We start from the raw sequence: 13,035 nt of genomic DNA on the forward strand, positions 1-13,035 counted from the left end.
CTCGATTTGCCGAATTAGTCGGATGACCGAAGATGTTCGACAACGCTTCCATTTTTCTCGGAGGTTACCCAAGATGTCCGAAGTTTTCCGAAGGTCACGAAATATCGGACGATGAATAATGAATGATACCGTGAGCGCAGTTCCTGTCTTCAGTTCCAGTTTCTACAATGCGTATAGGTACAGTTCGGAGGATTCTAACACCCATAACAAGGCTTCGATTGAGCCTGGAAAAAACGTGGTATAAGCCCAATCAAAAGTTAGAAATAGTCATAGAGAGTCATTTTTCACGCTAATTTCACGCTTGAGCATGACACAGCCACACAGGACTATATAGGTCTACATAACAATACATTTTCATACAATTGAGCTGCTATAGCCCCACCGAGAGCCAGTTATAACATCTTCCTGATAACAACACAAAGCCTTTGTAAACTCATGTAACCACATACAACCAAACTTTAAGCTAGCTTGGTTACATTCCAGAAAGAACTTTAAAGTACATTGTCATTCAAAACCTTACAAAGTCCTACAGGACCATACATCATTAGATATTCCCCATTGTTTTACATAGTCCAACATAGCATTACATATAAGTTATTGGCTAAGCGTGAGGTCAAGAGAGCTGGATATTAGCCAAGTTCTTTGTTCGTTGAGGCCGGGAAATCGCACTGGCTTCATCGTAGAGAACATCCTGAGGATAGAGCAAGAACCTTTTTCCTGTCGTTTGTAATTTATAACAAGTCAATAAACTGTTTAGAAACAACAAAAGAAAATAATTAGTAACTTAACCACAAACCCATAAATTTTATCGTAACTTCAGTATCATCCATAAATTTTTTTTTCACGAAGAAGTTCTTCTAATTCTCGATTACCGGCAGCAACCCAATAAATAAGTATTCCTTCTTTATGCAGAAAATAGAAAGACAACATGCAAACGCTGCCTAAGCACACAGTCCATTTTGACGTAAGAAAGACTCCAAACCAGTCTTAATCCATGTCATGCATTAGGTCAGTGAAGCATTAATTCGACATAAAAACTACTCCTGACCTTGTCAGTGCTTCTAGAAGCAAAAACTATAATATCAATTCACATTTTAGCCAATGGCATTATTGCTGTATATGAACATTAATAAATTTACTGATCCAGTTCGTTGTTGATCATACAATCCGCGGATATTGTGTCCACATTTCTTCCTTCCTCCAAGTTACTGAGAAGTACAACTAGCTCTTGAAAAACCCAGATCAAGTGCTTATTCATTAGAATTTTGACAGCAGAAAAGAAGTAACAACAACAACAAAAACGAAAACCTGCAACCCCAGCTTGAATACAGACACAGTCCTCGGGGGGATCCATATAAGCCAGAAGCGCTGAGGCAGTTCAGGCCCGGTCAGAAATCAACCACCCTATTCCGACACTCCTCCCAGACTCATGTTTCCAGTGGATTGTCGCATGGTAATCATGATACCTGCGTGCTGTGTCCAACAGGATAGGTTTCCAACTTGCGAGCACGGAGCTGGACTAGTCGACTTCTCGAATGCAACCACACCTCTGGACGTGAAAGTAAAACAAGCACTAAGAGGAGCGCGCGAAACTCTCCACCCAGCTTAGGAATGCATGATTGCCGTCTGCGATCATTCCGATTTCAAAATGGACGTTTTATTGGCTCGTTTTAGCGCGGATCTAGGATTCTTCTAAGAAACAAGTTGATAACTATGTCCTTAATTGCTTATTATCCTATCGTTACCAGAATTGTTCACAGCCGGGTACGTTGTTCTCAGGAAAGACTTTTCCACTTGCCATCCCACTTGAAGGTTTTCTCAAATTTCCTGCTTCCTTGCATCCATCTCTTCGAGACATTTCTCCGGCCAAGAATCACTCCAGTTTTTCCATAGTATGGATCCTTATGAGCCACAAGTGAACCAAGCTTATGATCAGTAGACTGTTGCGACACCGATATGCATGTGATGTACGTACTGTACAGTCATCAGCGCGTCAAGGACCAATCTGGAGAAAAATAGGTGTTTAGGTTAATAATTCACGATGGAAAACTAAGTTTAAACGTTTCATAATTACATGTTGTCTTTCGTGACTTATCACATAGAATTTTTATGAATGAAACTTATTTACGAAGAGTGTAAGGGTAAATGTGCGAGAGTAATCTCCCCGGATAAAGTAACTGCTTTCCATATACTTGATTTCTAACTCAAGCATTTTAATATAATTTTAGGATCATTGTTCCACGGTACTGTTGTTGAAGTTTTTCTAGGAGAATTAAACATCGAGTTTTTGCTGGCACTGTGAATTGTTGTTGAGCCCGAAAGTCACCTAGAGTTACTTTCTTAAAAGATTGTTTAGCTTTTTAAATATCATATGACCAGTAAAATATCAAGAAATGCTATTAGAATAATTATTATGTTCAATCTATTTGCTAATTATATTGAATGAGGAACTCTTACCTTACCTCTAAGAAGGCTTTTTCCATTGCCTTGCCCCTCTTATCTGTCTCCGCATACTTCAACATGGTGACTGTTTCTAAATGTCTCACCGGTGAAGAAGGAATTAAGGCGGATTACATCGTTCAGCACCGTTTATCCTGTTTGTCGGTTTCCATTAAAGATTACTACAGTACAGTTCTAAAATTTCCTAAGTGGTGAGAACCACAGAGCCCAGCAATGCTTGAAACAAACCGTGTGAAGGAACGTTGCCATCTTGTCAAGCGAGCTTTCAGTCTCATGGCTTCAAGAAACTTGTTCACGTGAAATTGCAATCTTGCTCAATGTTCAAACAAACCTCGCTGTATCCCTTTTTAAAAGCTTCGCTGGCATCGGTTAAAGTCAGCAAACCTGACGCGAAGTAGATACAGCTCAAACTGAACTAAACGTCGGTTGAGAAATTTTAAAATGACATTTGACTAAGGTGCGCATGGACAAAGGAAACTGCGTTGTTAATTTTGAATTTCATTATCAAATTTGTGAATTTCTCGCGTACAGCAAGGAATTTAAAAGGTATCAAATCAGCACAGTTAAGTTTTCATTACATCATTTACATAATAGGCAAAGTATTACTTCAGAGACCACTGATTGCCTCTTAATTCCCTTGGCGTTAGTTTCTAAATATACTGGTGCATTTTTCATCTCGCTTTTGACCGCATCACATTATGTTGCCTTTCGCGCGGGAAAACGGGAGATGGAGCCGTGGCGTTGCCACAAGTGTTAAACTCACGTGCTCCAGCGAACGAAGATCCCACGAAGTCCCGAAATCAAATCGCTCGACATTCGGCCAAAGCGATTTGATGTTAGACAAGCATCCATGATGGTACATGTAGGAGATTTTTACACCACGTATCTATGCACGATAAAAAAATATATATCTATGCGGGCTTTGACGAGGAAAACAAAAGGAGAATGACTCCGTCGACGCGACTGCGCATTGCCAGCGATATTCGTTTCAGCAATTCTTTAGTTCGTTCAAAGGCACAACTTCTCCTCCAGCTTAGCAATTAAAAGTTAAACCAGGAGCCATAAATAAGTGTTATGATTGGCTCTTTTGCACTGCTCTATTACCGTATCAAGACCGAAGCGTTTCTAGATATGATTATGTGCTACACGAATTTCCTGAGTGCCATGGGCTCCATTACCAGCCGCTGTTCGGGACAGGAGCCCGCGTTCCGTTCTTGTCGGGGAGGACCCTCGGGGATCGGACCTGAGAGAGCGGCGGAAATCGAGCCTGTGTTCGCCAGAGTTTTCGATGAATCCACGAATTTTCTAAAAACCCACTTTGTTTTCTAGAAGAAAACGGTCATCGAGGCAGATCGGATCTAGTTCAATTTCACCAGGAGAAAATGATAGCAGAAACGTCTAATCAAATTCGCGGATTCACTGTAATTCACCGTTGATTTCTGCTATCGGGGAACATCCATCTAAACAATGCAAATAAACAGTCGGAACATTTAAGATTTTGCCTAATATTGTTCTAGTCATGGCTACCTTGGTGACAGATCTTGTTAATTGCAGTTGCCCTTGTTTTTGACAGCTAAAGAAATATGACCTAAAAATCGAGAGCTATTGCGGCTACAATTCATCAGTTGATCCTACCATTGCAAACAGTTTTAAAGCAGCTGTTCTGAGATTCGGACACAGTACTGTTGACAACGTATACATACGGCCCGGTCACTTTGATGTTCCTATCAGCGACTTTCATAACCCGACTCCATTATACGATTTACAAAGCGGCGGAGTTGACGGAACTTTAAGGGGCTTAATTGAGCAATCTGCCAGGAAGATTGACAGGTGAACTTTATGCCGTTATTTAAAAGGGCTTGATTCACACGTGTGTTTTGCAGTACGTTAAACAAGGTTCGCTAGATAGCTTTAGCTACACTGGCGCCATTCTTTGGAACAGTCTTCCTTGGAACGTAAGGGAAGCAGGGTCCCTCGGGCAATTCAAAAGTCTATTCAAAGAAGAACAGTAACGCACGGCATTCGTGGAAAGCGGCTTTTTAGCTAAATATTTTACATTATGTTGAGTATAGATTAGTTATTTATAAATTGTTCTTTGAAACTGATAGATTTTACCGTGGTTAAATAGACCATGTTCGTATTCTCGGTATTGCACTGGAACTAGCTTGCAGCTGAGACTAATGCGGGGAATGACATTAATCTCATTCTAATGATACTCCTCGGTACGAGCCTTCATTGCAAGCTAGTTCCAGTCCAATCCTGAGAATACCAAAGAAAAAGAGACGATAGTTGAAAATTAGGGAAGGATAACAAGCTCCAGTTTCCTTCAGTAACTATTCTAAAGCCGAGCGAATAGTGAAAACCTTTTTTCAAGTAGTTCTTTAACTAGTTGAGAGAGTAAATTACTGAGATACTTGGGGTTAAGTTTATTGAAAAGAATGCTTTAAGCGATATTTAAAGGCTGAATGTGATCAGCTGCTGATTTCCCTATGGCTGTGTTATTTTCAAGGTACTTTTCTTGGTCGGTGACGAAAAAGTTAATTCCTGCGCCTGGAGTAGTCGATGATCTCGTAGCTATAAATATCCAGCGAGGCAGAGACCACGGGCTTCCTCCGTATGTAAGGTTCAGAGATTTTTTCGGCGTAAGCAATGATAGCATTCCAGCAGATGTAATGACAGAGCTGCTAAATTTGCATGCTAACGTCAGAGATGTCGATTTATACGTCGGTGGACTCTTAGAAAAACCCGAAGATGGCGCAAATGTTGGACCAACATTCTCTCATATTTTAGCTGAAGGACTCAAGTAAGTCCTCGTGTTACCATTGCTGTAGCTGTTCTGGTTCTTCTCGCTAAAGAACATTTTGTCGTGACGATAAATCGATTCGGATCTCTTTACGATATAATAGATAAGTCAATTCCAAGCCCGCTCATCTCCTCACTCACTCCTAGGCCTTTGACGCAATGGGGATTTTGTACGTGCCAGCTGCTCCACGGTGAGGCATTTGCCAACTTCTGAATACAAAATGTCAAACACCCTGAGAAAACTACAAATGCCCCACCCATGGGATAGCGTCAAAATTATATTCTCTCGCACGTGGAAGAACAACATGAATTTTGGGGGGTGGTGGTGGGGCATAAGCTAGTTTCTAAAAAAGACTTAACAATAACTGCCGAAATTCTCGCGCGCTGGCTAAATTTTATTGTCAATATGCGGACAGACATATGAATTTATAATTTGTACGATGCGTCAACGAGCGAGAGCGGACAATATGACAATTTGTTCTTGCAGAAAACAAACTGACGTCAGTTTTTTATGCGTCTGTCCTGTTTTTGACAATGAATTTCGTCATAACATTGTCAAATTAGTCTGCGGATCCACAGCTACTTTGACAAAGTTATGACGAGATTTATGATCAATAACAGAACAGACGCATGAAAAACTGACGTCAATTTGTTAAATTTGCATTTATGTTCTTTACGTAGGGTTAATCCTTTCGATGTTTAATAAAGCAGGCTTTCGTTTTTAAAAAATACCGATTTATAATTCTTCGTATTTGACTAAACTGTCAAATGCGCCAACCCCCGGGGCCTGCGCGGCCCTTTGCGTGCGGATGCCCCACGCATGGTGGAGACCTACAACCTTTCAAATACCCGTCAAATGCCCGGGGGGAGGGTGGGCGGGCTTGGAATTGACAGAGCCATAATCTCTTTTAAATTTCCCTTTGAAGTTCCTATTTGCTACTTTCGAAGGACTGTGGGAAATTAAATTGTGTTGTTTCAGGAAACTGAGGTTGGGTGACCGTTTTTGGTATCAAAACATTGGTGGTTCCGCAGGATTCAGTGCTGCTCAAGTGTGGGAAATTCAAGCTACTTCCCTCGCAAAAATAATCTGTGACAACAGTGATGGCATATTGGAAATCCAGCCTCACGCGTTGTTAACAGAAGGCCCCAGTAATGAACTTCCCTTCATGGACCTCACATAATGGAAAGAGTAGGTATACTACGTGATATGTTCTTCTTCATTTCAAACTGGGTAAGAGGATAATGCAATTCAAGGATTTTCATTGGCTTAGCCATCATGGTATATGAGCCATTAAACTATGCTCTACAAATATGGTTAGCGTACTTGAAATTTTTAGAGCGTTTTTATCATTATCTTATTTAGTTTTCTTTATTTTGGGGACGTTTTTAATGAAACAATTTTTCCACCCGTTGGATATGGAGTGATCACAGCCCACTCGGTGCTGATCGTCTCGTTGGCTACCTACCATCTCGTATCCAACGCGCGCTTGTGGAATAACTGTTAAATAGACTAAAAATAATCAATTTCTCAGTAGTAAAATATGTTCCAAGTAAAAAGTTATCGATGAAATAGAATAATAGCATGCAAGAAACTCAGAAGAACACTAATGATCTCTTTGACCCTAAAAGCCAACTGTACAGCCGGTCACACCACAAGTAACTCCGGAGGATCACTTCCCTTTGCCAGATTCTCTGCCAGATGCGACCTTCAATGATGTGAGTATACAATTTTCTTGGTCACTTTTACCCAGGTACATTGATCTGCCATGCCTGAAATTTCTATACACTAGCTAGTTCAATTGTGCCTTCAGGAGAGCGGATGGGGGTCTGGGGAGGGAGCGACGATGGCGCAAGTCATTCCGTGGAAGCCACACGTATAAATACCAGTCTGACCTAGGCTCCCACTCATAATAGCGCAGATTTAAATCCTAGAACTGGTCCATATTTTTCACTTCCAGGTCAAGGCTGAAACTGATCTTGAAAAAATCTTAACCGGCACGCTGCCTATGCAGAAACCCTTCAAAGGTAGGTAGCTTGAAGTATAATCAGGTCTAATTGCTGCCAGTTTTGGCGGTTTCTTACCGGTCAGTGACGGTCAATATAATTCTTTTTCGGGTGGCACTTGATGCTCTGTGCTATGAAGGTCTCGGCTTAGGTTAATATACCTCACTGGTAAAGGTCTTTACTCTCAACTTCATAGATTTTCTTGTTGCTGTTAATTGTTGTACGTGTATGATGACTATCGTCGATAGCAGTGTCAGTGATCCTCTGGTCTGTGAACAGACTCTGTAGCCGTGAATAGTTTGAAGACAAAAGCCAGCTAGTAAGGAGTGGAGAAAGGGGGGAGGGAGGGGGTATGGGATACTCCTCGATCCCAAGTTGAGAAAACGATTCTCATCAAAGTAAGCAGAAGCGTGTTTAATTTTTTCACGCGCTTTAAATCTTAATCATTCAAAGAAATGTGAACCATGTATTATATTGCCATAAAGCACTGCAGGAATTTGAGAACACTTATAAATATTTCGGCCGTGTCTTATGACAGTATAATACATGGTTCAAGCTTCTTTAATTGTTAAGTAAATCAATAGAAAACCCGAAGTGTTGGGTGCCCTAACTTCTGAAAACTTCTGAACTGTCGCCTGTTCTTTACAAGCCACCACCCGTCGCATTCGCCACTTTTAAAGCGAGAAGAAATCTGGGCTGAATTTCAACTCGAGGCTCCTTCTGGGACCGGTTCTGGAGACGATATGACTCTTCACTGCGTTGTCCCAAGAAAACGGTACCAAAAGAGACTGCGAGCTGCCACTCGCCCCAGATTTCCTCTCGTGTCGGTAAGGGTGACAAAGATGATCCTAGTGTACTCCATCCAGTAAAACATGTCAATTGAAACAGCTATGTTACTGTGTTCTCTTTGAAGAGAAAAGACAGATGCCAACAGAGAGTACTAGTGTCAGAGAAGAAGCAGACATCATTGGAAGTGCAGACTTCAGGGAAAATTAAAGCATTGGTGTTCTCTTAATTATGTGCTTAGGTTGCTTGAACCAAATCATATTGTTTGTATATTCGCACTATTCACATGCATTAACCCATTCTGATTGGGAGACGGGAAGTCCCCGCGCTGAGTTAAATTATTTCAATGTTCGAGTGAAAGCCTCTAATCGGCTTTAGTGTGACATATCATTGCCTCCGTGGCAACCGTACATAAAGTAGTTATGTTTTGGTTTTGGCTTTGGTTTTATATTTGTTGTCATCTTTGAAACTGGTTCAAAAAAAAGACACATGCAACATACTCCAACCAATCAGAAACAAAGGCGTAGTTTTCCAGCCAGTTAGGAATTGGCTGAGGCGGCGTTTTCCCGCGCTTGCCCCTGGTTGCGTGTTTATGCTTCGGTTTCTGACTGGTTCATAGCGTGAGTTATGTTTGATATCATTGTCGAGAGTGATCAGTTTTTTGTTTACAGCGACGGAAACGCTACTTTTCAAATGTACGCATCAGCGTCATGGATATTACGCACATTAAAATTATTTTTGAGAATTAGTGTCTTACAGTTTTCTTTGTACTGTAATTAAACAAAGTCGCAGATCACAAGTATTAACATTGGGAGAAGTCTAGTCTAGGACGATTCTTGACAGTAACAGTAAAAGATGCGGTTCCTCGGACGCGTTCCCTTGCGACAAAAAACGGATCTCCGGCTGGTGTTTCATCCCACCGAAAAATCTTGGTAGAAATTGTTACATAGTTAGTTCTGAAATAAAAAAAACCTACTTCTTAACATAACTTGAAGCTCCGACATGGTAATAATAATTGTCATAGGATTGTATGTTTCAAAAGCTCTTTCCTTTGTTCGGACCGGTACAGAATCTTAGTAGCAATCGCAAATAATTTGGTTCTATTATCTAAACCTTAATTAATTAAGTCGACAGAGTTTCCACTAAGCTAAGTCCCCAACTTAAGTTTGTTTCTATCGCACCATCACCCAGATAGGTTTGTTAAGATAACAGTAGCCTGCGATACACTTGGTACCAACCGCTTTGTTGTCGTCAGAAGTGACGTAATTGTTTGAACTCTCAGCACTATTCCACATGTCAATCCACTTATCAGTGCCCGTGTGCGCCTCCGAAATCCCCTGGTTGTTTGAATAGAAGTGCAGTTTAGTTATTGTGACAAAACCTTCACTGGGACTCCTGCCGTTATTGTTTATAGGGTCGTACTTATAAAATCCATACACGTTCTTTTCCAACTGGGACGATTTCCCCATTAGGAAATCTTCGAACTCTTTCTTCTCATTTTGTGGTGCGCCTGCTTTCCTGTTGTAAATAACCCGGATAGTGTTGACGTCAGCAAACCGGAACATAACTTCTTCCCAGTCCCCTATGTCGGGATGGATATGACTCGCGGCATCTGCGTATTTAGTTTGCGCAGCCATTGCGGAAAATGTAGTTTTGATGAAGGGGAACCCTGGAGACACCTTTGTAGCGACTAGGGTCCAACCTCCGCTCTCAGTTTCCATGTCGCAAAAAGCTTGGAACGAGTCATCTGTTGACCCACCGTTTGGATCGATCCAGTACAGTCCACTTCCACGACTCTGACCTGAGAAAACAGAAATATATCTTTGCTACAGACGAATGTGAACCTAATAACTACTTATTGACCGAGAGTGAAGTCTTTACGGGAAAATAGCCGAGACCTGGCCGTACGGCAAGGCCGATGTTTGAGGTTTTCCCGTAAAGACCGAAAGTTCAAGGTTAATAAGTTGTTTACTATCAGTGGCTTTTTGCTTTGTTTTTGCAGGCCCGTAATCGGCCCGTGGGCATTACGGGAGAATAATGCTCTAGACGTAGCCAATCATTATATCGGCTGCAAACACAAGCCATATTAATAATACACAGTGATAGACAGCTAAAAAAAGCAGTATCTAGCACTCAAGTATACTATTCAAACACACTGATCTGCCGCATTCAAAATTCACCTAAAGTTAAAATATCCAGACAGTGACGGCCTGGGTTATAAGCCACGTGACCCTTCCCAGCAGTCAACACCGGTAACCAAGCACTGCCATCACAGAGTAGCAATGAATTCTGGGAACTGCTGTAACGAACAGTTCCAGCGGTACTCAATGTGCACTTGTCAGCGGTGTCGCTAAATTTGATAGCACCTTGTGGTGTCTGTCCCGGTGGACCAGGTTCTCCCTTTTGCCCCTAGATAAAAAGAAAGGACTTTGGTTGGAAAATCCAGAAACCTATTGTAGAATTTTGACAGAACTGATTCCAGTGTAGCCGAAGACAGGTGGTGTCAGGTAACGATAATGGCCCAACTTACGTGACAACAGGACTAGAGAGAAGAAAAAGAATGGGATTTGGAGTGGGGAGGGGCTGAAACAATCTCATTCCTTGAGGACGGGTGGAAAGCGGGAGAGTGGGCTCCGGGTACTGATACGAAATCCTGGATAGGGCGCGAGCAAAAAATGGAAGGGGAGAACGCACGTAAAGGTTAACGTAGTTGCTGTCGTTGTTGTTTGTTTTTGAACTACGGGAGCTCGTACGTCAATCAAGACTAGTGTCACAACTCACAGAGGTCACGTGACTGAAAGACATACCGCTTTCCCAGCATAACCCTGTGGTCCACGCTGGCCCTGAATCATAGAAATCAGAATAAATTAACAAATGAATGAATTAACGAGACCATCAAAGCTAGAAAACATGGCAGATAGAAGAGAATAGCTGAGCGGACGTCTGAATAAACGAATCAAGAAAAAAACCTAGGGCATCACCGAATGCAAAGAAGAGGAAGCCTGAACGATTAACAAGTATTCCATGAAATATTTGCTGCCATTACTCAGTCCTTCCCCACCCCCGGGTAGTGAGACGTTTTTAAACTAACTTTCAGGAGATTGGATTTGCGTAAATAAAAACATAAATGAAATGTGACATAGAAATTGAGACTGGTCGGAAATACAAGCAGGGAGATTTTTATGCCTTTTTTTTTTTATCAAAAATAATACTCGACCTTAGCACCATCTTTGCCATCTTTACCGTCTCTTCCGTCCCTTCCGGGGGTCCCGTTGTGTCCATTTTGACCATTACTACAGGAGCAAGGGCATGTCTGCAAAAAAGCAGATTGAAATAATCTAACAGAGTTATTCGACCTAACATAAAACTTTCGCGTGACTTAATTCCCGTACAATCCGTTTTATCTTCGTTTCCCCTTTTGCGATTATTTTAAATGCGTATTTTTAATTAAAAGTACTAACTTCCAGAATAACCCAGTGAGGATTTCGATTATTTTTTTGGGGGGGGGGAGGGGGAGGGACAACGCAAGCTCAGTTAAAAGCAAACTTGATGATGATTATAGGTGTAAAATTTTCCTTTCATTTCCAGACTACATGTACATCAGTAACATCTCTGACTGAATATACTCTTTTGATCCTATCTCTATCCCTCCCGTAACAAAGCGTTAGCATCAGTTGACCATCTGTTACACGAACTAAAAGGTCAGAAAGGATGACCTCCATTAAATTTCCTTAAACCGAATTCCTGCACGCAGTAGAAACGAGTTCATGCTTGTTTGTCTTAACCTGTGAAACGTGCATTAAAAGTCTCTGCTTCGAAAGCATTGTTTGATCTCCGCAATAAAACATCATAGGGTCAATACAGAAAGATAAAAACAAATTCAAAACATTTTCTTTAATTTTATAATCATGAACGCACTCAGTTGCGTGCGAAAGTAGAACTTGGCTAGCAACAACGCTTTCGCCGGGCGCTTTCGATTACTGAGACATTGAAACCAAATCTGTTTAAATCTGTTTTTGCATTATACAAAAACGTAAAAAGGAAATTTTTAAACTCTAACCTGGTCCGAAAAATTATTGGCTTTTGATTTCTTTCCCTCAGCTGGTTTCTGAGTCATTCCTGGCTCAATTCCAAATACCACCAAGAACACAAGAAAACACCACAAAATGGCTGTTGTGCCCATGTTTAACTGATTTTCCCTAGCACAATTTCACAAGAAATTGCCGACAACACAACAAGACGAAACTTTTAAGCTGACAAAGTCAGAAACTAGAAACCAGACCATTCAAACACAGTGCATATTCTATCAATCTGCGCAGTGACAGTCATATGATAGCGGTGACCAGTTTGAAACGAAAGAACAAAATGATAACTGGCATTCCACATTGTGACAACCTGACTCGCAGCCTGCGAACGCAGACGTATTTCCGGCTGTCGCTTGTCTCCGCCGAAAATAACCTCTGCGAGCCAGAACCAGGAAACGATTTCTGTGACGTAGGAATTTTAAGCCAATCACAGTTTAGCTCAAGTAACCCCAGAACTACTGCGCGAGGTATTCGCCGCGAGGAGCACTCGAGTTTCATTGTATCGTGGAATCTGATTGGCCAAAGAGAAACAAAAGTCATTACATTACAGAAATCGTTTCCTGGCTCGGTTTCGTAGACGTTATTTTTCGGCGGAGACAAGCGTCAGCCGGAAATACGTCTGCGTTCGCAGGCTACCTGACTCCGAGAAAGTTCACATGGCACAACACTAATTTCCTAACCATCCGAGCTGATTGCAAAGCAATGTGACTGGTTAATTTAAAAAAAAATTAAAAAATTAAAATGGTTCAGTCGTCCCTAATAGACCTTTCCCGCATTCCAGCAAACAATAGCACCGAGTCGAGGTCAGGGTGGACAAAAATACCATAAATGTATGAAAATGTCCACCTCAACCTCCCTCTGGTTCTATTGTTCGCACGCACTGAATTGAAATGGAATG

General features: G+C 41.5%; 2 protein-coding genes across 2 annotated transcripts; one reads left to right on the top strand and one right to left on the bottom strand.

Moving 5' to 3' along the window:
- The first annotated feature begins 2,520 nt into the window (after positions 1 to 2,520).
- LOC145462334 (peroxidase-like protein 3) lies at positions 2,521 to 6,443 on the top strand. Its single transcript, XM_081445830.1, has 3 exons — positions 2,521 to 2,651; positions 4,970 to 5,263; positions 6,242 to 6,443. Exons 1-3 carry the CDS (start codon positions 2,521 to 2,523, stop codon positions 6,441 to 6,443), a joined length of 627 nt encoding a protein of 208 aa, XP_081301956.1.
- A 186-nt stretch (positions 6,444 to 6,629) lies between these two features.
- On the bottom strand, positions 6,630 to 12,822 carry LOC145463688 (uncharacterized). The gene is made up of 5 exons (XM_081447465.1): positions 12,113 to 12,822; positions 11,270 to 11,365; positions 10,860 to 10,895; positions 10,233 to 10,461; positions 6,630 to 9,853 (listed from the first exon to the last, which is right to left on the bottom strand). Exons 1-5 carry the CDS (start codon positions 12,233 to 12,235, stop codon positions 9,225 to 9,227), a joined length of 1,113 nt encoding a protein of 370 aa, XP_081303591.1. The 5' UTR covers positions 12,236 to 12,822; the 3' UTR covers positions 6,630 to 9,224.
- Between the last annotated feature and the right edge of the window lie 213 nt (positions 12,823 to 13,035).

This window comes from Orbicella franksi, chromosome 12 (assembly GCF_964199315.1).
Source record: "Orbicella franksi chromosome 12, jaOrbFran1.1, whole genome shotgun sequence".
In the NCBI taxonomy this organism is placed as follows: Eukaryota; Metazoa; Cnidaria; class Anthozoa; order Scleractinia; family Merulinidae; genus Orbicella; species Orbicella franksi.